This window comes from Tyto alba, unplaced genomic scaffold (genome assembly GCF_018691265.1).
Source record: "Tyto alba isolate M040663 unplaced genomic scaffold, T.alba_DEE_v4.0 Super-Scaffold_44, whole genome shotgun sequence".
In the NCBI taxonomy this organism is placed as follows: Eukaryota; Metazoa; Chordata; class Aves; order Strigiformes; family Tytonidae; genus Tyto; species Tyto alba.
This window is the reverse complement of record NW_024881320.1, coordinates 4,191,186-4,218,331: the sequence shown is the minus strand read 5'-3', so window position 1 is coordinate 4,218,331 and position 27,146 is coordinate 4,191,186. Positions and strand designations below refer to the sequence as shown.

The 27,146-nt window shown below is 43.7% G+C and overlaps 1 protein-coding gene across 3 annotated transcripts; it reads left to right on the top strand.

The window, feature by feature from the left end:
* Positions 1 to 678: 678 nt before the first annotated feature.
* On the top strand, positions 679 to 26,303 carry RILPL1 (Rab interacting lysosomal protein like 1). 3 transcript variants are annotated; one of them, XM_042805099.1, is made up of 8 exons: positions 679 to 1,255; positions 4,872 to 5,022; positions 10,527 to 10,645; positions 11,987 to 12,205; positions 15,919 to 16,091; positions 16,630 to 16,722; positions 20,802 to 20,889; positions 22,852 to 23,337. In XM_042805099.1, the coding sequence occupies exons 1-8, from the start codon at positions 956 to 958 to the stop codon at positions 23,131 to 23,133; spliced, it is 1,425 nt and encodes a 474-aa protein (XP_042661033.1). In that variant the 5' UTR covers positions 679 to 955; the 3' UTR covers positions 23,134 to 23,337. The 3 variants fall into 3 exon arrangements, with proteins under 3 accessions (XP_042661033.1, XP_032864224.2, XP_032864223.2); XM_033008333.2 differs by lacking the exon at positions 22,852 to 23,337 and adding an exon at positions 23,350 to 26,303 and having other exon boundaries at positions 687 to 1,255; XM_033008332.2 differs by lacking the exons at positions 20,802 to 20,889; positions 22,852 to 23,337 and adding an exon at positions 23,350 to 26,302 and having other exon boundaries at positions 688 to 1,255.
* Positions 26,304 to 27,146: the final 843 nt, after the last annotated feature.

The window sequence follows — 27,146 nt, the reverse complement described above, 5'->3', positions numbered from 1 at the left end:
ATGGCCGTGTACAGCTGTGTTTGAATAAAGTATTCCTGGAAGAATAGCTGAAGCAGTCAGGTAACCAAGTGAAGCAGCCAGATAACCAAGCGCAGGGAGCATGCTCCAACCCCTGGAGTCAAAAAGTCAAGATTGAGGAAGATGCCGAGCCTTCCTCCTGAGACCTCCAGAGAGACCCCTCGAACCGGACTGTGCAGACTCAGAGGGGCAGGATCCAATGTTAATGAGTCCCCCAAAATAACAGAATGTGTAAGAGATTTCTGAGACAACTGATGAATGTGTAAATGATAAGGACTACAAATACAGGAAACAGACCACGGCCGAGTGCGCTTAGCGGAACCCCCACCTTCCCTATGTGCCCGGTACCGTAATAAAAGGCTTTGCTTCTCGCTAGACTTTGTCTCCCAATTGACTTTGTTTCTAAGCCATTTCCCACAGTGGGATCCCGAACCCTCGACACGCGTGGGTGTGACTTCTTTCCCCTCCAACACGCGGTTATCATCCCCGCACGACGGAACCCTTGGGCAGGCTGCCACCACGAGCAACCCCGTTGCTGCAGCCACCGCACAAAGCGCACCCGCCTTTTCGGAAAAGCCCCAAGGCGCAGCGACTCCTTTGGGCGGGAACGGCCGAGGCCGTGCCCACCCCTCCACTCCCCTCCCCACGCAGCCCGGCGAGGCGCGGCGGCCGCGGGCATGCGTGGGGCCTCCCCCGGCGGCCGCCATTGGTCCCGAGCGGCGGGGCGGTGGTGGCGGGGAGGCCGCGCCCGCCCTCCTTCCCGCCGCCGCTCCCCTCACGCCGCCCGGCCAAGTTTAAACACCCCACACACACCCCGCGCACACACCCCGGGCTCGTCCCGCCGAGCCAGCCCGGAGTCCGCGGGGCTGCGGGGGCGCCGGGTGCGGAGGGAGCGCCCCGCCGCCGCCTATGAAGGTGCCGCGGGGCCGGGCGAGCCATGGACGGCGGCGGCGGCGGGGCGCCGCCCGCCCTGGAGAAGAACGCGGCGGAGCTGACGGTCATGGACGTCTACGACATCGCCTCGGCCGTGGGGCAGGAGTTTGAGCGGGTGATCGATCAGCACGGCTGCGAGGCCATCGCCCGCCTCATGCCCAAGGTGGTGCGGGTGCTGGAGATCCTGGAGGTGCTGGTGAGCCGCAACCACATCAACCCCGAGATGGAGGAGCTGCGCCTGGAGCTCGACCGCCTGCGCCTGGAGAGGATGGACCGGATCGAGAAGGAGCGGAAACACCAGAAGGTGGGGGCGGGGGCCGGGGGGGGGTCGCGGCGGGGCAGGGCAGCGCTGCCCGCGCCTGCCGGAGCCGCAACCGGGGGAGAGCCGGGCCCCCCCGTCCGTCCGTCCGTCCGCCCGCCCCTCGCAGCTGTTGGGGCAAACAAAGAGGGAAAACCCCGCAGGGGTGCGGGCCGGGGTGCCGCGGAGCGGGCGGGACACGCGTGGGGGTACAGCCGGGGCAGGGTCCCGGGCTCCGTGAGCATGCAGCCTTAGCGTTGCTGAGGCTTTGGGTGTGTTGTTGTTTTGTCCTTTTTTTTTTTTTTTTTTTTTCCCCTCCTGGAAGTTTCCTTCCTCCTTCCCTTTCTCCACCCCTTCCCCAGTCGCTGCATTTCCTTCTCCTTGTGTCTCCTGAGTTAGGACTCCTGCTTCATCCTCTGTAGATGAGGGGATAGTGCTTCTTTCTGCTAGGCAAGGAGAGGTCACTGACCATTATATGCTTTTCACTCCAGAGCTGTGAATGGTTTAGCAGTCTGGTTTTCCTGGCACACTCAATGGGTAGGCAAGTCATAGTGTAGAGATGGAGGGCCAAGTGATTTCAGAGCAGCGTTAGAGTTGGAGTGTAGGGAGGAACACTCCCATATTCCTGCTCCATCCTCTGAAGGGAAAATGTTGTCCCTTAGCTTGATCTGGTGTGGTCACAGTGTTCCCTGACCTCACTCCTATGAAAGCCTAAAATAGAGATCTTTTTGCATATCCTGTTACCCTTATGTGGCAGGACACCGTGAGCTGCTTCACTTACTGCAGTGCAAGTGGCAAGTGCACTCTTTAAACCATCCAGATAACTGATTTAAAGAAATGGTTCTGGTAAGTGACTGTGCTAAATTGTCACTGCTGCCTTGCGCCATTCCTGCTTGCACATACAGATTCAGAATAAAGAGGAGACAGTGAATTTCTGGAAGAGAGACCTCAAACTTCAACACTTGCTTTAAATTAAATAAATGCAAGTTTTATGTTTTAAAAAGAGTCAGCTAGGGGACTTTTGCTTAGCATATGGAAAATCCAGGATAATTCCTGCAACATTTTGTAGAGGAAGTCTCGGGGCAGTCTCTCTGAAAAGGAGGGTAGAAGATCTTGATGTATAAAGCCCTGGTAAGTCTCCAGAGTATGAAGTAAAGGTCTAGAGAATAGATGGCTTGGCACATGTACCAAACCTGTGCCTCTGCTCTTCTAACAGATATAACTTGGAGGCAAGTGGGTGGTCTGTTGTGCTGGTCCCATACTGTGTCTGGGCCCTCTGCTAGCATCAAATTAGCTTTTCCTGACCCCTCGCTGCCAGAAGGTTTTTTTGAGGGCATGTCGCCTCTGGGAAAAAGTGCCGTAGGTCAGGTCTCCCCACTGATTTCACAGAGACCACTGTATTGCCAGACAACAGTAGTTCTTTATCTCAGATATTTACAAAATGCCTTGTGGTGAAGTGGATACTGAACTGGGCCTGGCAGCAGCACCCAGTATCGTTATACAAGTTAATGTTCTGTGTAGATGCTTCTGAAGTGCATAAATGTGTTTAAAAGTTTCCCAAGCACGTCAACTGCATAACACTGTGCTTGCCAGATGTCAGCTGATCTCCCTGCCAGTTAACCACCTCTACTCTGCCAGCTTCTCTAATAGTCATGAAATGGCTCAGAAAGTGTTCAGACAATTCAGATGAAACTTTGGAAATATATTTAAACAAGAAAATTAAAATAGAAGATACATACCTTGTTTTGTTTTGTTTTTAATCGAGTCCCAGTGTACCAAGTTCCTATAGAACAGTAGTGTCACATCCCTCTGTGTTCCAGTGTGAGGGTCTGAAGACTAGCTCTTTCACAGGATAGGTACTGTAAGTAGAAAAAGCCAGAGACTGAGAAATAGTTGTGACCCAGAAGCCTCAAAAAAAACAATCCAGACAAGCTTTTAGGGGACCTTGCAAGCATCAGTTTATGGGATTTTTAGCACTTGCCTGTAAACCTGGCTTAGCAGTGCCTGGGTTTTCCTCAGCTGTCTGGTACCTAGTGCCCATAGATCAGCCTTCTCTGTCTGATACATCTACTAATGAGGGTTTAGAAGTTAATTTCTGCTCCAATTCATTGGGCTCTTCAACAACAATAATTAAGAAAGTTTGCCTGGGCAAGCCTTAGTATAGCTGTGTGTTTACAGTGCAGCCATACATAAACAATGTAAGTTTAGGTAGTTTGGGGTTTTGTGTGCATTCTATCTGTTTTTATCAGTGTGCTTATAACTGATGCATATGCTGTTTTATTATCTAAAATAGGTCACGGCGTTATTTTAGCTACAGGGTTGTAACAGGCAGCATCACTGTAAATAGTTATTTGGCAATATAAATTTCATTACAGATATGCTTTTTCTCTCAAGATAAATAGTTTCAAGTAAAATAGAGGTGATTAATGAAATTTTCTTTAGTTCTTAATAGTTAAGTCTGCATAGTTTACAACACCTATATTTTACTTATAATCTCTTTGTCATGTAGTGTTTTCTGCAAAACTTTTAGTAAGCATTATAAAATGACAGCAATACATGATTTCCCATTATCAGAGCATACATTCAAAACAGAAAGCTATCCTTAATCTCTCAGCAGAGCTTATTTTAGCCTAGAGCTGTGCTTGGCAGGGTTGTTGTCTGCATGTGTTTTGTTGTTAGGTAGGAAAGGGGCATGCTGGATGAATGTGAAAGTCAGCTAGTGAGTGACTCAGCCTGGCTCCAGTGATTTGCGTGCAGCTTTTTTGTTTGAAGCACATATGTGAAAATGGAGCAGAGAATGCTCTCCACTGCAGAACTATGATTTATGGCAAAAGCTTTTAGAACAAGTAAAGCTCTCAATACAACTGGTTTTCCTTGAGGACTTTATACTTTTTGTCCTAATTTGACCTTTACGGGGATTGGTGACAGCTGCTCTTGACACAGTGTCCTGACAAATGGAAGCTGTTACTTTGACTAGTCTCACTGTCACTAACATAGATGCCACTCGACATTCCATATAGAACAATTTACATAAGAAGCAGCACAGTGTTGTTTTGCGTTTACCATGTGGACTAGGAGCTCCAGGTTTTGCTGCAGAGTATCATGCACTCCTTATTTTGCACTTGTGTTTCATAACAGAAATGTAGACTAGAGACACTACTCTTTCACAATGAGCATGCCTAACACCGACTCCCCTGGCCCATGCTGTGTGATGTTTCTGGGGCACTTATAACAGCCTTTGCGGCTGCTTCCTGGGATGCAGGAGGTAATTCATGTTTGGTTATCTTGTCTAACACAGCAGCACCCTTAATGTGGTCCTCACAGCAAAATGGGGCTTAAAGAGCCATCCTTTGGCTAACTTGCTCATCAAAAATGTTTGCATCAGGAGTCGTCTCTTCATGTATTTACATTCAGTATATAGCAAAAGGAGACTTTGATAGCTGGTTTCTTGATGCTGGCATTAGAAAAGTAGATGTCTTCTGAGAAATTCAAAGTAGTCTCTTTTAATTGTTTTCTGTAAGAATCATAATAGGATTGTTACTAGTGTGATCTGTAAATAGTCCAGTCAAAGACTCTTAACATGTTTAAAATTATGAATGTGTTGTCCCGGTCTACCCTTTAGGAATTAGAACTGGTGGAGGATGTCTGGAGAGGGGAAGCACAGGACCTTCTTACCCAAATTGCACAGCTGCAGGAGGAGAATAAACAACTGATGACAAACTTGTCTCACAAAGACATTAATTTCACAGAAGAGGAATTTCACAAGCATGAAGGCAAGTTTGATACTTCAAATTCAGTAATTGCTTTTGTTACAAAAAGCAATACTTTATCAAAATACTTTGACTGGATATTCTGGCTTTTTTTTTTTCCTGTAGGTTAATGCAGGTTTGGGCTTTTTTACTTGACTAAAAAAATCTCTGAATACACGGTAATACTGAAGACATGACAAGAGGTGGGGATAGGAGGGAAAGGAAAGTCTGAACAGCTTTTTGTTTGGCTGAGAAGCATCTCTGAAGGTGAAGCCTAGCTTCCTTTTTTTTTGTGTATGTGTATCACTTTTTTTTTTTTCTTTTTAACTTTCATCTGGCAAAAATCATTCTTAAGCCCTGCTTATGTTTTCTAATACAAACAGAATAATCCATTCAGCAATGTTTATTTCACACCATTATGCACAAAAATAAGTGCAACTGTTGATCTGTTTGGAATAACTGTAAAGCAGCAAATCAAGATTTCTTTGGCTGAATTGCATCAGTCAGCCATATGGAGATATTCTAGGAGACTATCATGATACTGCTGGAATAGGAGAGACTGTTTTACTTGGTTTACCCGCCTTTAGGGTTCCCTCACTTGTTTGGGATTTACAGCCAATTTAGAATAAGTGAAAAGATTTATAATCCAGGGAGTGGACAAATCCTAAAGAGTTGAAACAATCAATTTGTGGGCAACTTCTTTCTTGAGGCAGAATGAAGCTCAAGACATAAGATTCTGACTTGCAAGTGCAGGTAGACTTAATTGCAGCAACTGAAACAATTGCCATCCTCAGCTCTCACCCACAGCTCAGCAGATAGCTCCTTCCCCAGAGCAGGGGCAGATGAACAGATGTCTATTTGCTCCACAGTTCATAGCACATCATTTGAGGCTGCTGGCTGCTGAGTCCATTTCATGATACTTTGCTGGGGTTTTAAGCTGAGGAGTTATAAAAAATGACTGCAGCTTTGAGGATGAGGAAGCCTTCAGCTGAGATGGGGCGGGCAGCTGAGAATGGCAACTGCGTCACTCCAGCAGCAAAACCTGCCTGTGATGGTGAGCGAGTCTGGAAGTGGGTGGCTTCCTGAAGTATTTGCACATGGACAGGACCAGTCCACTGCTTCAAGCCACAGCTCCACTTTCACGGCAGATTCTGATTATCAATAAAGTCGTGGCTCCCTCAAAAGGCTAGCTAGCATCCTGTGTGTCACGTGCAAAGGCACTGGCCAGTCTGAAAACCAGACCACACAGCTGAGCCATTGCAGCTCTCTGGTAAAGCATTAGGAACAAAGGGATATCCCTTTCCAGACACTGGAGGTTGGGATTAAATGGGAGCTTGCTGTAGGTGGATGAAACTCTGTCCAACACTGCAGAAGTTGCACATGTTTTCTCCCAGAGGCTGAGTACTGCTCACTTGCCCTGGCAAGGAATATAGTAAGAGGTTGAACAAATTTTACTTTTTGAAGGTTTGAAGGTCACCACTGGTTTTTTTTTGTTTGTTTGTTTGTTTTAAAACAAATGCAATGCTTTCAATTTAGGGGTCAATTAATGGCAAAGAAGTAGCCTAACATCAGCCTTACAAACTCCATGCAAAATTTCAGAATGGCAGTGATGAGTCATGGACCATGAAGACTACGACATCTTGTTACAAAAAAACAGCTTCCCCTTTGTTTTCTCTGTTTTGTTTTGTTTTTTTTTCTTCTTCCAATGGGTATTTAGCTCACTGCAGGTCATGTGATTGTATTTAAATATAGCCATACACTTCACATTCAGCTAGCCAGGCAAATGCCAAGCATGCTTTTCATGTTATTTTTACTGTGTCTACCCAAGTATAATAACACAAACAAAACCCATAAACCCATGCCAGATATCAGATTCTGGGATCACTGAAATTCTTTGGTCAAAATTATGAGTTTAAGTTAAATCACATTAATTTACAGTAATCCCATGTTAGTATTGGGATGTATTATATCAAACCCAACTGTTTTCCTTTTAGGGAACTTTGTCATTAATGAATGGGGATAGATTTGTCTCAAATGACTTGTTTGGGTCCTGTTAAAAAGCAGTCATGCTGCTGTTTTTTCACCTTTATCCTTTTATCTGATACAGGTGGAATCTACAGAGGCAGGTTTTCAAGCTAGATACTTTGTTAGCTGGATTAACTTTGACCACACTCCAGTCTTGGTATCTCAGCACGATTTAGTATTGTGATCATGTCTTCCCTTAGCAGCTAGCCCCTGGGATTAACAGCTTGCTGCTTACTCACCAGACAGTTAAAGGAGTTATTTTTAGCACAGGCAACAGTGATTTGGGGGCGCGAGACTTTGAGATTCAGTCCTTGCCAATTAATAGTCACATCAGAGTTCACAGAGCCTCCCTTTAGCATAATGAAGGTGTTTGAGGGAGACGGAGGCAATCCTGTCTAAACAGGAGCGTTCTGTACAGAGGGCACCTGCTGAGAGTCTGAGCAGAGCGGGGTTCGTGTGAAAGGGCATCGGCAGAATATGAAATACGCAGGAGGGGTTAAAGATGAGTCTGCAACATCCATTAATGCTGCTCCTCCCAAGCTCAAACTGAGCACTGCTTGAAGGTGCTGACTGATTACCATATCCTAGCAAAATGCCACCAGCAAACTTGACCCAAGGTGTGTCAGACAGGACAAGCAGGCTGCTCCTTCGCTGCAGCGAGGGGAGCTGCTGTCTCAGACTGGCTGTGGTAGTGCAGACAAGCAGCAGCGTGTCAGCAGTTGTGTGAACCTCTTGTGCTATGCTGCTGAGGAACTTACAACTCCCTTTCAAAAGTGGAGCCAAACTTATATTTTCCTAAGTGTTTAGGTAGTGGTATAGTGGCACAGGCCCCGACTGCCACTTTGGCCTGTTGTGATAGTTGTTATATGAACACAACCCTAAACAAGTCCCTAAACATAAATGTTCTCTCTCTTTTTTTTTTTTTATTATTTTTATTTTTTTTTCCAACTGCTTTCCTTTCTCTTGTTCAAACAATGCTATGATCACAGCAATCCACAGGAAGCTGCTCATAGGATGTGCCTAGGGAAGCCAGCTGGGTGTGCCATTTAAGATCTTGCAGTTATTAGAGTTTGAATGATTTAGAGATAATTACTTTACATTTAGGGCACTTAGTGATTTCCCTCTCCTCTTCCCCAGTGCCTGAGAAAATGGAAGAAGATGTGACTGTTTCACAAACACTTCCCACCTTTCCTTTCCCCTCCTCTTGAACTAAAAATGATAACGTAGCGATCTGTGCACACAATTGAAGTCTTCTAGGTTCACCAAATGTGAGGGAGAAAAATGAGCACAGTGGGAGGAAAAGCAGTCAGCACTGAAATGGTACTTTATTCTTTAAATAGCTCCTGCTATCTAGAGATCTCAAAGCATCTCACAAGTACTAATGAGTATAGCTGCACTCACTATTCCTAGCTCCTACTGGGGTGAAACAACCCATCTAAAGTTTCACTGCAATCCCTCTGTACTTCAATTCAAAGTTTTGTATTTTTTTGTTTCTAAATAAAACTGGTGTTTTAGGCCCCATCCCTGAGACTGGCTGCAGAGGGTGGATCCAGGAACCTGTAGTGGCATTTGTGGATACAGTAGTGTACCAGACGTGCTGTGATAGGAGTGCGGATCTTTTAAAGAGTTAAGTAGCAGTATGTGTCAGTGTCTACTTGTCCTCCCTGGTGGGTATGAGTATCATCACAGTGAAGAATTAAAATTACCTTGCAAAGAACTAGAACCTAGAGCAGAGAGATGATAAGGACCAAGGTCCAGAAATAGAGCAGGCAGACTTACCACAGAATTAAAAAAGATGATAATGTAATACTGGAATGTGAACACCGTATCAGTCTCAACTCTTTTCTGGGGTTTGACAGGAACACATCCTCTGAACCAAATTCCCAGCCAGCCATGGTCACCAGTCCTTTTCCCAGCAGAGCAGTTACCTGTTCTCTGCTATACCATAGCTCTGGTCCTTTAGCAGTCAGGGATTGGAGCTGCTGTTGCTCCTCTTTGCAGTGGTGTGCTTTTTATGCCTGCATGGGAACCCACAGCTGCTGCAGGAGTGCACAACCACCAAAGAGTTTCTCTCTTTCTCTCAGGGTTGTCTTGCTTGACTGTATTATCCATCAGTTCAAACTGCAGACTGTCTGTAAGCTGGAATTCCTAAAGGCATGCAGCCTACATTCTCTTATGGATTTTTCTGATGCGGGAAGAACATAACCAGAAAGTCTGAACTGATGTTAGAAAGTAGAGACTTAACTGTTGGGATACATTTGATGTGTATGCAGCATATTTCTGAAGTGGGAACTGATTCAATATATTAAAAAGGAAGTGGCTTTGCAGCTACCCCAGAGGGGTGAGTGAATTATCACCACTCACAGTTCATAAATGGAGGAAGCTGAGGACCCATGTAGCTAAGCACTTTGCCAAAGGTAGTACCACAAGGCAGCAGCAGACCCTGGATTTGAGCTCCTGCTTGGGCTGGACTGTGGCCAGAGCAGCCACACACTGCCCTGGTCACAGGCTTTTATCTTCGAGCCATCCTATGGGATGTTGTGTACCATGATTTTATGTGATAGTTTAGGCCCATTGAACTGCATGTCTCTGTGCAGTTATCAGAAAAAGATAGTGTAGTAGACTTATCATTACACTGAGTTAAATCATCTGGTGTAGTGCCAGTTCCTGATTATCTCCATAATGGCAAATAATAGAAGAATGCTTCCTGTTTTGTGGTTTCTGACATTTCCTAATGATTCATTGGTCAGATTTTAGGTTAAGCTAATCCTTTATTTTCAAACAGGATCAATGTTGGATTCTTGGCAATGTTCCAAACATCTTTCACAAGTGAAATGCCATGTAGTATCTTTCTCTGAAGTACAGTTATTCTAAATATTAATTATCACACAATTGGATGGGGAAAAGGTTGTAAAACATGAGGAGAAAATAATTCAGGCTAAATTTCTGTTCTAGATTCAGGGTGGGGGTACCCTGTGAAGGTCCTGCTTCATCTCCCTTTCACCCAACAGAAAACTGAGTTTCAACGTAAAATCATTCTAGTCCAGTGCACTTCAGCTGGTTTGGATCTAGGTGCAATCCACAAAAGTGATGTGTTGTTTAGATCTCACTGAGGATCCAAACCATCTTTTTTATAATTTTCACAGGGTCTTGGCCAGCTGATTCTACAAATTATCACACAGATAACCAAGTTCCCTGAGGCATATTGTGAACTACCGAGGCAGCAACATGTAGCAGTGTCACGCTACTGTTATAAATGTTTCTGAAGACTGTCAGTTCCTTTTTTAAGGAGTTTCTGTGCAGTGACTTTATGGAGTGGATTGTGTCATCTATGTTCTGTGTTACCCTTGAAGTAACCTTTAAAGCATCTTCCAACAGCTCTGCAATTCTACCAGCAGGCAACTTCCAGAGTCTTTACCTAAATATTTCTCACTGTTATTGTTCTCAGTCTCAGCATCCCCTGGTTGTCCTTAGTTTGTTTTCTGTGTTCTTTTTTTAACCAGGAATGTCAGAGAGAGAGCGGCAAGTCATGAAGAAGCTGAAGGAAGTGGTAGATAAACAGAGGGATGAAATCAGAGCAAAGGACCGGGAACTCGGACTTAAAAATGAGGATGTAGAGGCTGTAAGTGGCTCATAGTCTTCCTATTTCTCTTCTTTCTCACCCATACTTCCATAGCCTGGTTTCAAGTTTTAAGTTAATGTAGAATTTTAAGCAATGCCAGATTATTAGTCCAGTAACTGAAGAGTCTGGCATAACTGTGGAGTGTCCAAAGTGATTAGGCAGTCTTCAATGCAGGCACACACCCCCTGCTGTGTTCAGAAGGACCAGACACACTTGGAATGTGACTGGAAACCAGTGTAACAAGGGAGGAAGATGGGGGAAGGACAGGTTGGTTGGTTTGTTTCCTTAAAGACCCGATACCTCTCCCCTTTCATGGGAACAGGATAGGTGACTTTCTCTGGCTTCTTTAATCTGTCTCTGCTTGAGCAGTGCAAACTTCCTCAGCACCCCTGTGCCTCACCCCACCCAGAGATCCCCACTGTAGGTGAGCGGGCTACTGAATATTTTAGATATACTCTCAGCAGTTTGACAGCAGGAACTCCACACACGCCCACCTACACCAGCCACACAATGTGGATTACCTCTTTGCGCAGGCAGGGGTAGGAGGAAGGGGCCTGAGCCCAGCCCAGGTTGCCAGCAGTGAACAGAAGGTCACTGAGGGGATGGGTGGCCCTGAGGACCACAGCACAAGAGGACCAGGTTTAGTCTTAGATGAATCACAAACTCCACTGTGACTCTGAGAATCACATGATGTCTTGGTTCTTTCTGTGTCAGGAGGAATGACCTCCTTACCCATATTTTGCTTCCCATCCTCGTGCTGCCTCATCTCCTTAGGCCATGGGACTTTTGTGGTGCTAGTGAGGGCCAGACCTAGATGGTCTCTGCTCTGCCCAAGTGCCTCTGGCAGGTGCTGTGGCCTTTTGAATCGATGCTGTCCATACAACACCCAGCAGGTCGCATCCTGCCTTATGAGAGAGCCTAAGAGCTCAAAGCCAAGTACTTATATTGTAAATTGAATACTAAGGATTCCTCTGTCTTGTCTTTCCCTCTTCTACTCTGCGTTAACATTTGATTCAGAACCCCATAAGCTACCCTATACTTGATTTTTGCTTTTTTGAAACATAATATCAGAGTTGATAGATTTGCTTTTAGCTGGAGAATTCACTGTGCTAGGGGAAAAACGCCTCTTTACTTTAGAAACCAATCAAATTTTGGTGACTGCAACTGTAGTAGATAATTAGATATTACAAAAACTAATCTGGGGGCGAGGAGGAGGGGTGAGAATTTTCCAGCTTAAATTCAACAGGAACCCACTATTTTTTCTTTAACATAATATTTAGGACTTGGCCATCATGGCTGATGGTTGAATGGATGCTGACCTATTGCATCAATGTTTTGCAGCTTCAGCAGCAACAGAACAGGTTAATGAAAATTAACCATGACCTTCGTCACCGGATCACTGTTGTTGAGGCTCAGGGGAAGGCGCTGATTGAGCAGAAGGTGGAGTTAGAAGCGTATCTGCAAACCAAGGAGCAGGAGATGGGCAACCTGCGAGCAGAGCTGGGGAAACTGAGAGAAAAACTGCAGGGTGAGGACAGCCAAAATGGGGAGGAAGTAAAGGTAAGAGGCACTTTAAATCACTTTTCAAACAGCCTTTTAAAAAGCTTTGGACTCCATACCAAGTACCTCTTCTTTGGATAAATGTGATTGATACACATCAGAGGCAATGGTGGGATGTGAGGACAGCATCTTGTGTTCAGGTGTGACGTACAGGTGGCAGTGTCATTCATTGCACTGAGACAGCAAAGGCCCTGTGAGGGTGGATGATGACCCAGTGGAACAGACCTCTCCTTCCTAAAGGAGGGAACTGGTCTCATGGAAGGCAGAGGGGCAGCACAAGTTAGAACTGGGATGTCTGCATTAGTGAACAGCTCTCCCCTTAGACTTGGCTACCTGTAGTACATCCTAGGGAGCGTAACCTCGGGTCGTGCACTAGGCTGCAGAATTTTCCAGATACCAGAACAAATCATTGATTCAAAAGGGAGTGTTCTATTAAAAACATCATGAAGCAGTTCAAAACCTCTGGAGTATAAGCTGTTAGTCCTACTGGAGGCACACAGTGTTTTGGTAGTGCTGTATTAGTATGTTTGGCTTCATTTTGTTTGTACTCATCAACGATTTCCCCCAAATGAAAACAAACCGATCCCTTAAACAGTCTGGGTTTTCCAAAAGATAAACGGCTGACAAGTAGCTTGAGCCTTGCTGAACATGTAAATATGCAAGCCCTAACGAGTCCAAAGGTGCAGTGCACTATGATGGTGGTGGCATGTGAACCATCGTGGAAAATAAACTGTCAGAAGGGGTCCTGGGGCAATGCAGAACTCAGCACACTTGATCCTGGCATTGCTTATGGCACTTCGGATCTGTCAGGACTAAGCTGGTGTTTTGCTACCAGATCAACATATAAATATTTGAAGGCAGCTTTTAGAGGAACCATCTTTGGCCTTATGTCTGCTTGCGCTTCCTATTAGAATTTGTGCAATGAAGTGTTACTAGCACAAATGTTCATGAAAAGCATATGTTACTGCTTGCATACTCAGGTACTTGCAGGAGCAGGCAATGTGACAATCTACAAATTGACCTGGTGCTGAGATCAGAGCAGCAGGAATGCAAACTTGAGGGGAGCTTCCTGAGAAAATGATGTGTCTGTGATTTGTTGCATCCCTTAGTCCTCTTTATGGTTCCTATTACTTTTCTTTGTGCATATGACACTACTTCCGTCTTACTAAAGCAAATGTGCTGTATGTCCCTTTCCTAATGCTGCTCTTAGTAGAGTACAAAATAGGATAAGGGGTATCACGATATGAAAGAACTTAGAGGAGCACTGTCACATAGAGCTGTTTAGCTGGATGTGTTGGTAAGAGCTCCAGTACCAAGCGGCATTGTAAATGCCTTGCGGACTGCAGCGGAGAGTGAAACATCCAGTTCACTTGTAGTAGGCAGGAATGTACATCAAGAAGCAGAGGCAAAGGCTGATGGGGTACCCTGGTCCCCCCTGGAATGTGACAGCCAGTGTTGTGTTAACACGTCACTGCTGAATTGGGCAAGCGCTGTATTAAGAACTAAGAGAATGATTTCATTGCTGTTAATTCAGCCAGGACACCCAGCTTTGTAATCAGGGCTGTGGAGCCTAGGCCTACAGCCAGCAGGAGTGAAAGTGTCTTCAGTCTCTGGAGAGAAAGGATGCATTCTTTACCTCTCTCTAGCTCATCAGTTCCATGGCAGTGGTGCCTCTTCTAATTAGAGCCGTTCCCCGTTCTCTTTGCCACGATGATGATTAGACAGGAATTGCAGTGGCAAGCAGAAAGCTAGAATAGCTGCGTGCTCTGGAATGGACATTGCTTGTTGGCTTCAGTCAAGTACGTTTGCATTGGCTACAGGCGACTCAGTCTTTGCTGGTTTGAGAAAAATCTAGCAAAACCAGCTGACTTGGGCAAAGATGTGGGGCAAATATACAACCAAAGGAAGAGGCATAAGCTCAGACCCTAATCTAGAGGGGTGAAGAAGAGGAAAAGCATCTGGGTAGTTTTCTTTGAACCTCTTGTTATGTTGCATCAATCTCTATTTTGAGATTGATGCAACTTAACAAGAGGTTGTAGTTTGTGTAAAGAATTGCATTTGGATGAATGGAGTGAATCAAACAAATGAACAGTTGAATATTGCTCTGCTGCTCTGTCTTTGCAGGACAAGAACTGCAATCCCTGCTGTAGAAATTGATATTGCACCAATCTTAGCCCAGCCAAGTTTAACCTGAAGTCATAGATCAATAGATAGCAAAACCATTTCACAAACACATGAGCTTAAAGGAGGGTAGGATCAGGCTTACAAAAAACAGACTCCGTTTAAGAATTGCAGTACTTAACTCCTCAAATTTCCAGCTGGTATCCCAGTGAGGTGTCACTGCAACACAAGTTCTGAGACTGAGCTCAGCATCTTACTAGGAGGGCAGGTGGCTGACCTGGCTGCTGGCATCTCTGATTTCATGTGCTGGCTTCTAATGAGTCCTTGCAAAAAGCATCACATTTCAAATGCACTTTGCTGGAGCAGAGTGCCCTGAATTTATTTATATTGTTAGAAATCTTGCAGACCTCCAGAGGCTTATAGCTGCTTTTCAGCATCTTGATTCTGAGTACCCTTCCCAGAAGCTTGTGATTTCTCATTAGCTGGTCCTCAGCTCTCTGCAGCCACTGAGTGGAACAGCAGTAGAGGACCTGAATGACAGTCTTGTGTGTGTTGTGTTTATACAGACCACATTTTCACAAGCAGTTAGGGCCAAATAGTTCTGTGAAAGTTCTAGAGTCTACCTGGGTGCTAGGAAGCGGCCGCACAGGCCTGGGAATCCAACCATGTGCCTAGAGTGCAAGTTCTGGCTTGTTGGGAGCCACAGAAACTGGGTGGTGGGAAATAAAATTCTTCCAAGCTTCCAGTGAACTCTTCTCAGAGGAAGAGACAAGAGTACACAGGTATAAATGTCTCATCTAGCATTCATCTGCAAACACCAATCCTACTTTTTTAATAAAGGCACTAAGAGGATATAAATATCCACTTGATATGTTCACATCCAAAGCATCCATCTCTTCATGGGAGGAGCTGTAAGGAACTGTCATGATCCTTCCTATGCAGTTTTTTCAGTGTTTATATAAAAGGCTGATGTTTGATTTACCTCATTTGTTAAAAGTATGAATTCCTTAAACTGACTTGTTTATAAAAAAATCGGACTATGCATTTTCAATGGACGTTCTGGCAGTCTGGATTCCACAGGAGTTTCTCTACAAAAAAACTTACCACCCATAAGGTGGCTCAGGTTGGACCCTATGTTCAGGCCTGCTAGAAACAATTAGTATTTGTTTGTTTTCCCATACATTTAACTCTGAAGGATTCTTGTGAGCACAGGGCTTTGATTGTAGGTCACAACACTTAGGTCTTCCTTCCCTGCAAGCTTCCCCTGAACACTGGGTGGAGAGAGGTAGAATAGAGCTCAGATCATCTTTCAGAGGCCTGCCACAGTCTCACCAGTCCGGTGTGTGTCACCGGTCAGCCTGTGCACAGGAAAGAGCAAAGTGATCAGATCACCAAGTTGTTCTTGCTTACAGTCTTTAACATGAAAAACAAATTCCCTCCTACATTTTTTTTCTCTTAAATTGTTGTGTTTCTCTTAAAACAGGATTTACTAGCGCAGAAAGGAAGAGGTTGGGAACTAGACTGATAAATACTTCAGACTCCTCAGACATACACTTGCATGGTGAATTTAAAGCCCGTGTTTCACTTCTTAGGTAGAACCAAACAATGATGACTGCCTCTCAGAGTCAGAAAAGATGGCAATGGACTTAAAAGATCCAAATCGTCCAAGATTCACCTTGCAGGAGCTCCGGGATGTCCTTCATGAGAGGAATGAATTGAAATCTAAAGTGTTTTTACTTCAAGAGGAGCTTTTGTACTATAAAAGGTAGGTTAGATCTCCTCTCCCATTGCATGCTATACACAGAGGAGTCACAGGGCAGATGCAGAAACAATAAATGTGCTCTTAAATAGTATCCAACAAGCTTATGTTTCTGCAAAGGCTTAAAGTAGATATTGCAAGCATATGGCTTTAGTTTGAATCTGGTTCCTCAAGATTATGAAAAGCTATGTCCTTCCTTAACTCCCAGGTTCCCCCTGAATCTTAGAAAGATTACAAACATTTAATACTTTTGAACTTCAAAAATTAGGATAAAAGTGGGTCTAAAATGAAAATTCTAGAACTCCCATTCAATGCATTCCTCTTCTCCCTCTCCTTGTCCCAACGGGAAGAAAATACTGACAGGACACCCAGTTCTAGTTGCTGTTTCTTGGTTGACAGAAAAATCTCCCATTGATTTCAGTGAGCTCTGAACAGATTTTTTTTTCATTTCTTCATCAACAGTACTTCCTCAGGTTGAATTTTAGAACTTAAAAGTGCTTCCATGGCTTGGGAGGAGAACATTAATTCTTTTCTTTCTTTCAAGTGAGGAAACAGAAGAAGAAACTAGATCCCCTCAACCTACACCCATCATTCAGTCAAAACCCTCAACTCAGCCTGAATCTGGAATCAAACGACTGTAAGTAGCATATTTTCTAAGGATACTGGATATAGTCTGCAAATACTATATGTTTCTTATGGGTCAGACAATTTTAAAGAATTTAAAAATTAAGATAAACACATCCCTAATGTATATGGGAGAGACATTAAAGGAGCGCTTGACAAGTATCATGAAACAGCAGCTGGCTTTAGCCAAAACTTTTGGCTAGAGCTGGGACAACTTTCAGTCTCGGATTATTTCCTGTGGTGCCTTTTGCTCCCTGTGTGCAGAGGGCAGGAAGGACTCCAACAGGACTCCATGTGCTTCTGTTTATGTGCCAGACTGCTGTGTCCAAGAAGCCCACTCCAGTTCTAATGTTTCTTTCTTAAGTACACTATTCAGGCTAACACAAAGAGCATGTGTTGCAATGTTTTATTATTGCTAATATGAGCTGATGAGCTCTTAAACACAGACACCCAATCCTCCTAGAGAACTTTCTTGTTGCTAATAGTGGTCTTATCCAGAGCACTGCTCAGCCTGTCCTGCGTGCCCAAAACTGAAGTCAGTGCCGGATCTCAGTGTACAAGGATTGTAGGAACAATGCTTCTGTTCAAGTGCAAGTCCCAGCTCCTTAACACATGGCTCCTAAGGTGGTGGAGTGTCAGAAACCCCTGGCCCCCAGGTCATGCTTAGAAGATGTGTAAAGAGTGTTGTTCACAAGTAAAACCAGCTGCAGACCTATAGAAGTAGGGCATGGGGAGCAAGGTTTCCCCATGGCCTTGCTGTGCCTCTTTCCCTGCTGACCTAAGCTTTTAGAGCCCGACTTGCGCTGTGCGTACAGCACAAAAACCTTGTGTTTGCTGAACAAATTTGCTGCTGGAGAGGATGCCAGCTTTCTTGGTTATAAAGAGCCCCACCTTCTTCTGGTGAAATATTTCACGTTGCTGCTGACAAGGTGTGCATTTACTAGTATATCACTTAATAATAGAATCACAGTGTTAGTCAATCCACTTCTCTGTTGAAACTTCCTCCTTGTACATTTGTTTATTCCAAATTAAGTCTTGCAACCTCATAGCAAGACTCTGGATTTTTGTGATACTGGAAGCTTAACTGTTTTAACCACATAAATGATTTTGGAACAGTCATTTGTTTCCACATAAAAAGCTTTTTCATCCCGTCCCCATGTCCATAACCTTCAGTCCTTGTTTAATAATAGCAGCAGCCCTGTGAGAATAAGTTCCATTGAAAGATCTGGGCTGATCCAAAACACCATAAAGTCAGGAGGGCACCTTTGATTATTTTCAGTAGACTCCAGCTTCTGTCTGTGCTACTTTTTTTGCTGAGAGAACCCTTCCTCTCACATGACTATAAAATACACTTTGAGTTTGGACTTAAGTTTTCATTCTGCAACTGTGATGATAATAATAATAATACTTTGTTTCACATGATCTCCACTGTAAAGCTTCTCTTTTCTTTTAAATGTATTTTAGTACTTTTTAAGGCTTATCCTGTTGTGAGGGATGGCTGGTTTCAGCTTACACAGTTTGTGTTGATTGCAGTTTCCCTGCTTGACTTATGAAGCAAAGGCAGCATAAAAATGTAAATAGACGTTGTAAGCACATGCTGACAAGGTATTAGCTTTGACTCTGCCTTCTGCATATGTGCATAAGCAACGCAGGGAGCCATGGCAGGAGGCACATAAGTGTTTTCAACCAATTATCTCTGTGCTATTTTCCTCTCAATTTATTAGTGAAAACCTGTTGAGCATCAGACCATTCAATCAATGCACGTTTTCACATACCTGTCTAATCTGTTTCTCAGGTTCTGTGTTAAAGTCATACAACTAAAAACAGCACACAATAAAACATAAAACTATATTGTTTTGGCCCTTTCAGAAAAGGCAGGAGTCCTCTTCTGCCAGACAGTGGAAGCACATATTGCACCTGCTGTTAAGATGAAATTACTTTCTTTAGCTGTCATGCTTTGTCCCCAGGTTTCTTTCTGCTCTCTCTTCATTTAGTTGCCTCATTAAATAAGGGAAGATAAAACTGTTTACTTAAGTGACCTGAAGAATGGTAATAGTTTTCAGGTTTGTCTTATTCTTGCAGCCTGTCTGGATAAGATTCATCTAGTGTGGGTTTATTTTATTTCTCCCCTCCTCTCTGTGTGTGTTGTCAACAGCATACTTGTAGATGGGCTTTAAAAAGAGTAAATTTCACTGCTGGGAAAAACAAAGAACCCAAATATAGCATCTGTTCTGCCCCGGTATAACACCCTGTCCTGCCCCACCTGCAGTCCCTGCCCAGCTGCGAGCTGTCTCCAGAGCTCCCTTCTCCCTCTCCCCGGCAGGATGCTCTCAGCGCCTGGCTCTGTGGCTACCTGGGTAACACACTGGCACAGAAACTCTCCATACCTGATGACGTGATGAAGACTTGTAATGCTGATACCTGTGCACAAAGTGCCTGTACAAATTAAACTAGGGTTGCTTTTCCCTCCATTTCAGACTTTTTCCTCTTGATTAAACAGGAAGTTGGAGTACAAAAATAGGAGACACTTGCTATCCTCTCAAGGGAAGCTTTATGCTTGCCTGTGCAACGTGCCCTTTTTTCTTTAACCATACAGTATTTCAGGGAATGAGATGCGTATGTAGCCTACACCATCTAATATATGCTCAGGTGATTCTGTGCTGTATCCCCATAAAGAAAGGAAAACAGAAGTTACAGAAATCAGAATTTTTTCAGTCCTTGGGTTTGCACATTTGGGGCAAACTCTGAGTTCTGATCTCTGACTGATTGACTTCTACATTTGTCTCTACCACATCACATGTCAGACTTTTGATGAAATAATGTAACCAGGAGGCTTTACTGAGGAGGGAAAGTACAATGATTAAAAATGCTCCCTCTGTTTTGAGCAGAAAACGCCCTTTTGTTTTCTCTTTAAGGATATGTGCTTGTTTGTCACTGATGTAATGCCTGAAACAGCCATAAGTTTTCATCCTATTCTTGCAGTCTACAAAAGCTGATGTGTCTGTCTCATTTCTGCAGCTCACGGACCGTGCCACAATGAGTAAAAATAGAAGTCCTAGCTACTGCTAATCATACAACGGTTGCTTGTTTGTTTTGATTTTTAATCTAAGAATAGCAGTTAGAGTGACTGTGTTGAGGAGAGCTGCATTTGGTCACAAGTGAAATGTCTCTCATGATTTCAACTTAATCTTTAATTGACATTAGTCCACAGTTCAAAAAAATATTTGGCACGGGGGAGAACCTCTGAGGAGCATCCTTAGAAAAACAGAGGGTGTTCCAGGTATGGATGAAGGTGTGTTGGCAGGTTTGTGTGGGGCTGGCTGGGCATAGAGCGCCGAGCCAGGGTGCTCGCTCAACCTCTGAATTGCATGAATTGTATAATGCGTAGTGAAAGTGCTGACCTCTTACAACTAGACAGTGTTTCTGCTAGAGCAGTTGCAAGGTTTCACGTAAGCATTCAGCTGCCTGCAGTTGGCATCTTTCTGCATGTGAAGCGATGCAGGTTCTTTTGGAACAGATACACAGGCCCTTTAACCAAGTAGCTTGCACAGGAGGTTACTTCAAGATTTCACCTGCAATACTGTTTTTTAATTTGAAACTATCAACTGTAACATTTGTAAAATCTTTAACTGTAATGCTGGTCCTCTCTAACCCTGTTTTCCGTGCAAATATCCAGTAGCCACAGCAGAGTCCTGTTTTGTATTTCTTAACATACACCTTCATCCTTCATTTCATTACGTATGTGCCTGTTTGTCTCTTGGGAAGAAAAATGTGCACTCTGCTCTGCATTGCTAGAGGTGGTAATACCTTCATGAAATCCAACCCAGATTGTAGGCTGCCTCACAACAGAAAAGTGGTATCTTTTAGAAATTCAAAAGCAATTTAAACTGTTACAATGACTGTTTTTTCTAAATAAGTTTTTCACTGAGGAGACCTGTCTTGGGTGATGCAGATCCACCTCTCCCTGTAACATGTCCTGTGTGGTTCAAAGTAACCCCGTGTATCATGTTTGCCTCTTTTCTTTTTAATGGAATGCTTTTTCTTTCCCTTGCTCCAGTCTTACCTCTTCTGTGTCTGTACTTTCCTGACCAGGATCTTTACAGCCATAATGCCCATGGTAGCAGCTGGATTGATTCCAGATGATCCCACATTGCAGCCAATAAGAAGACTTGTGTCCCTTGTAGGAGTTTTTTTTTTAAATGTTTGGTACCGTGGTTTCCTTTTGCATGACCCCGTGTTAACATGCACTGCTGGTTACATTCTCATCGGCTGCCTGTGGGATCACAGAAGAACAAAATGCCAATCAGAATGACCAGTCAGTACACAGTTCAACATACTCCTCCATACTCATCCTCAAATAATGACATTTTATCACCTTTTGCCTTAATGTTACCATGCTAAACCAATCATTACTCCTTAGAAAATTGTTCCAATATGCAATTTTAACCAGCGTCTGTTAACTTTGCTTACTAGGTGTGCCTATTGAAAATTCACACCAAAGCTTTTTAAGAAACCCACGTCATTCTAATGACTTGTTACAAACCAGTTAGATTTATAGAATGTAATGGCTGATATCTACATTAATTTTTAGTGTTAATTATAGGCCATTGCTTCCATGTCTTTCTATGCACTGTATATTTTGTCTCTAATTATATGTTTTGGAATAGAGTATACACTCCATAATCAATTCTATCATTCTATTTTTGCCTGTCCTTGGAAGACATACTGATAATTGTTAATGCAAAGTCTCTTTGCATTAGAACTGCTGCTTTAGTGATCTTTATATTTACAGCAGCAACACGGCATTTAAATTCCCTTCCTCTCCACACAGACGTGCTTTTTCCAAACATCCTCCATGAGACTCTCACAGTCATAGTAATTTTCATTGTCTCAGAAGGAATCAAAAAAAACCTAACCCGTCTGCTTCGTGTAGAGGTTTTACCAACATGTTTTTCTCTTACTTGATTTCATAATAAAGTGAAAAATTACTGAACTTTGACATTTGAAACGTACTGCATAAATACAGCAGTCCTTTGTGTGGACTTCAAGCCTGACCGTGCAGGACCAAACATACTCAGCAGAAAGCCTTGGTGACTAGACACTCCTTTTATCAGATGAAATTGGACCTGGCCCTGAAAAGACATAGCATATGTGTGTGAATTTATGAGCTCCTGTGATGAAGGTGGCAGAAAAGTATGAGGCTAATTAAGTGCAAAAGACTTACTTCACTATTAAGGCTGCACATCTGAAGCCCGGAAATGCAAAAGTTCGGGTCCTACTAGCAACGTCAGTTATCTGGCATTGCACTTGTGTAGCTTTTTATATCAATCTTTGGTCAAAAAATTATTCTTGATATTCTTGATAATTATCATCATGCTTACCTGCACATGTGATAGGATATTTTTTCAGGATAGCTGCCTTAAACCTCATCTTACACCCAAATACAACCTCCTGTGTGCCTAGAGACATCGAAGGCAGAACTCCCTGGCCTCAGAAGGCAGCTTGGACAGTTGGGATCCGGGTTCTGAGGGGAGACTGAAGGGAGCAGGGGCGGAGGAAAAACGCTGAGGACAGAGGGGCGTGGATGTAGGGTCAGGCTCATGCCCTGACAAATATTCCATCACCTCTCAAAGTTGAGTTTATATTTGCATAGTTTCTTACCCTAGCACCATGTAGCAATTCTCATCCTGGATCAGAACTGCTTTATGCTTGGTACTGTGCAAGCAAAATAACATTTACCTCCTAAAGTGCAATGTTAAAACCAAAAGGGTACGCAGCCAGTTCAAACCTTTGGTAGCTGGAACCACAACTTTTGCATTTCTCAGTGCAACAGACCCAAACACTGCACTAACACCTCTTGTACTGAACTCATGATGATAAACACTGAATTTCCCTAATCAAGTAACTTCATCCTATACAAATAAAATGATACTAAGGATTTTTCCAACTGTATTTTTTCAGCTCTGTTGTCAGCTAGCAATTTGTTGTTGTATTAAATAGCTGTTGGTTCACGTACGTCATTATCTTAGAGCACCCAAGCTGTGTGACAGGAAATGACGTGCACACTTGTGTGCATTTGTTTAGAGCCTTCATCCTGCAAACTCCTGAGCACACATGTGCATTTATTCATTTATTTTTGCAGGAATCAAGTCTATCTATCAAAGTCTGTACACTTGGAAAAAATGTGGAGGCTTATTTTCTTATGAATTTCCCTGCTGACACCCTTAAAAACATTCTCTATTTCTGCTTTATGGTAAATCACACAGATGTAATGCCAAAGATACCACTTTACATATGCCAAGAAACTAACCTGTATCATGTTGCTTCTTCATCTCAGGGCTGGGGAAGGGGGAATACACAACTCAAACAATACCTGCACCTTGTAGAGTCAACAGCATTTAGAGCTTATTTGAAGCTTCCATAGCCAAACCGCTTGAGATTGCAATGACTTCATCTCTAATAACATTCTGACATGCACTCCCATCAGGCTTCACTGCCTTGAGTTTTGCAGATGCAAACAGATTTTTTTGCTCTGTGTTTTGTTGTGCTGTGTATCGTGTCGGGTGTTTGAAGTGTTTTCAAGACGGTAAACAGTTTTCTTTCTTTTCCTTCCCCTCCCTTACTTCTCCCTTCCTGGAAGGTTTAGTTTCTTCTCTCGTGATAAGAAACGTATACAGGCATCACAGAAAAATGTCCACTTCCAGGATACTTTTGGAGAATGGTCAAATTCAAATAAAGATGACTCCTACACTGAACAAGGACAAGAAGCCCTGCAGCACCTGTGACTAAAACCTTGAGGTGTTCAGTTTACTGCAGTAGATCTCAACAGTCTAGTAACAAGAAGCTTCTGTAAACAAATCCGGCAGCTCATCACTTTTATTTGCCTTGCACACCTCAGTGGTTGTGTTTCAGATGTACTCTTCAAAAGGGATCCCTCACTGTTTGCTTGGTGACTGCTGAAAACAGAATCCAAGCCTTGTAGTAACAGTTGCTGATACCCTGGGACATCGAAGCTTCTAGATGACTTGTTTTGTGCTGAATAACAAGTCTATGGTCTTGTTCATGCATTAACTACAGTAACACAAGCTTCTTTAAACCAAAAAAAGGACCCGTGCCATTATTAGAAGTTTGTTTGCAGTGTACAATATCTAGTGGCAAAGACTCTTTTACCCTGTTTGTTAACACTATCGGTTGTATGCTTTTTATTTCTGTAAGAATTTTTTCAAGAGGGATATGACATCTGGCCACTCTCCATGGCAGGTCTTAGCACTGCTGTCCTGTCAAGTTCAGCTGGGATCTGCATTTTGCAGAGTAACCACTTGGAAATCCACCTGGTAGGAACTGATAAACTGGAGTAGCCTTGAGAGGGATAGTGAGTGTACATTTCCCTTGCTGCTTATAGTGCCTAAAGCATGAAGAAACTGACGTATGAGGTGAGCGTGCCTTGCATTTTGCCATGAGTTCTGCAGTATTAACAGAAGACAAATTGGTTACAAGGAGGAATTCTTACACTTGAATTTTTTCCTTCTTACCAGGGATTTCCCCCTGGAGTAGCAAACAGCTGCTGTAAATGAATTAGGTTTCTTTCCCACGAACAGGTTTTTGATTAAGTCACACTCCACTTTTCTGTTTAGATAAGCCTGCCTAACTTCACATCCTCAACTTGCTGACATGAACTATTTTAACTGACTTAGAGATGACCCCACTTCAGAATGTTTTCGCTGACTAGTCTAAACACTACTTGGGCAGAGCGGGTGAATTCTATACGCGCAGGCTGCTCCGCGGGTGTTGGTGAATGTTTGAGTAGCCTGCAGTCACAGGGGCTTAACTTACCAGCAGAAGCCCAGCAGAGCTGAGCTTCAGCTCTGCTTTGCAGTTGAGCTTGTGAGACCTCAGTTGTACTTCCAAAACCCACAACACTGAAGCCCCCACGCAGCGTAACCGTCGCGTGCAGTCGGGTGTCAGCACACACACAGCCTCTGTGCCCTGCGCTGTGCCAGGGCACCAAACCCGGAGGGAGAGGGCGAGTGCATCCCCAGCTCCTCACTGGGGAGGTGCTGAGGCCTTTCCATGAACTTGGCTGTGTGCTAGGAGCGTCCGTGCTGCTGGTGGAGCATCCAGTTACAACAAGGCCGTGGGCAACTTCTGCACGTGTGGCTTAGTGCAGAGAGCTGGGAGCTGCTCTTGGCACCCTACCCCCAGCAACTGCATCTGCTGGGTATGGAGCCTCTTCTCAGGAGTAGTACTAAGAGCAGAAAACAATGCTCAGGCTGGAGTAAACCTCCAACTACTCCAGGTACGGACTGTAGGAAGAAGTCTTGAAGAACTGCTGAATGACAGCAAGCAAGAGGGTTTAGTCCAGGCCAGTTGTTTAACATAGGGTAGTCCAAGACTCTGGATTCATTAATGTGTATGGGCAGCAAATGGTTCTTAGCCCATCTGTAATGAAACTGCCAGGAAACTATTTCTGCAGAGGTGGGCTGAAAGCTGCTCTGCTCCTGACTGTAACTGTGCCGCATTTTGAACACGGACCTTCCACGTGTTCTAGGTTGAGAAACTCTTTACTGTACCTCCCTGGTGTCACTGCAGTTTGAGGCAGGGAGAAAATGTGGCCTTATGTGAAAGACATCTGCGTTTGCAGTGGCACTGGCAGCATCCGATGCTAGGATTAGGTAGATATGCTTTTGCCTGGTTACGTTTTGGTAACATATCTTACATTTTATGTTTACAGAAAGCTGTATCCATAAAGCAGCAGCACTTCCCCCTTTGTGTGAAAAGCAATTTTTCAATGGGGGGAGTGTCTTAATTTAATGATACTTAAGTTGCTAAGATCTTGATTTCACTTCCATATTAGGAAAAAAAAAAGTAGTTATATCAGGCAGTTAAATTGTGACTGATACCCGCTGAGTCTCTCCCTAGCATAGTTTACAGTTACTCGGCACATTTAGGAGATGCAGTGATCAGGAACAATGCAAGATCGCAGCGGATGCATGGCCTGAATAAGCACATCACTTTTGAAATCAGCTGAGAGCAATGAACTGGGATAATAGAAATACCCAGACTGAACTGTGTTTCCCAGCACCTAAGCTGGTGCATTACAGAGGACGTCTCCTGGCCCAGCGCGTCCCGTAGCCAGAGCCCAGTGTGCTATTGTTGGGTCAAATCTGCAGCCGCTTTCAAACAATGGCACAGAGCAGTACAACCTTCCCCCACTCATCTCTGTAGTCTGTTACCTCCAAAATCTAATTAGTTACTCCTGATCTGCTTGCATTAACCACTTCGCTCCTCGTTCTCATGTTTTGAAATGTTGAGTTTATACACTCCAGGTGCCACTGGAAAGGATGGCCTGTAGGGAAGAGTATGTAAAGATTTGAAGATCTATCATGTATTGTTTCTCAATAGTCAAGTAAAATCTGCTTTTAGAAGAGGGGCCAGGATGTTGTCAGGTAAGGGGCATAACAATCCTGTCTGCAAAGTGCAGGATCACTGAAGTTTTTGGGGTTGTTTTGTTGGTTCTGGTGTTTTTGTTTTTTTTTTTTCGTTGGGCAGTAAATCATTTTAACAATTTAATAAATATTTCTGAAAAACAAGTATTTCTGCAAGACTCGCGTCTTTTTTTTGTGGGAAGTTAATACCATCTTTGCTTGAGGATGCAGCATACAGGTCTCTTCTTTCCCCTGAAAAAGTCTCATATAACTTTATGGAAATAAAGCCTCAAACTGGGCAAGGTTTAGGACAGGGCCATTCAAAGGCTGATGAAAAAAAAGTTTAAAATACATCAGCAAATATTTAGGAATGGCTTATGATGACAAAGAACATGACAGAGCCTTTTCTATAAAGTGCTGTTAAGCTCCTCAACGGAAGATGTGTGTCTGTATATACACATCCTGGCTCTGAAAAAGGAGATGCTTTGCTCTGTTTTCCCCAGTTCAGCTACAACCAGCAGCAAGCCCAGTTTCAAGAACAGGATTTAAACCCTGTGCAGGCAGGACTTCACTCGCAGAGAGGAGGAGAGGACAGAGTAGGTGCAGCTGCACATTTAGCCATGACACTGTCCTTCAGTGATTGTCCATGCATTGATGAGGGACTCGGGGAGTTTTCTGACCTGCTTGCTGCTCTGTAATGCACATTCCTCCAGTAAAAGGGAGTTACATCCTCCCAGGATGTAAAAAATGCATTTATTACATGCTTCTCTCACCTCATAGAACTAATTAAGGAGCTAGCATTCCTAAAGATCTTGCCTGTCCCAGTCTCTTCAAGAAAATAATTTCCCATCAGCTTCTGTTTTGGGGCACATTTTTCAGAAAGTTAGTTTTTTGCTATTCCATTCCTATTTCTTCAACAAGTGACTATTTCATAAAGAGCATCCATCTCACTAAACGGATGTGAACATCTGGCATGTAAATAATTAAATACGGAGCTCTCTCATGAACCCTA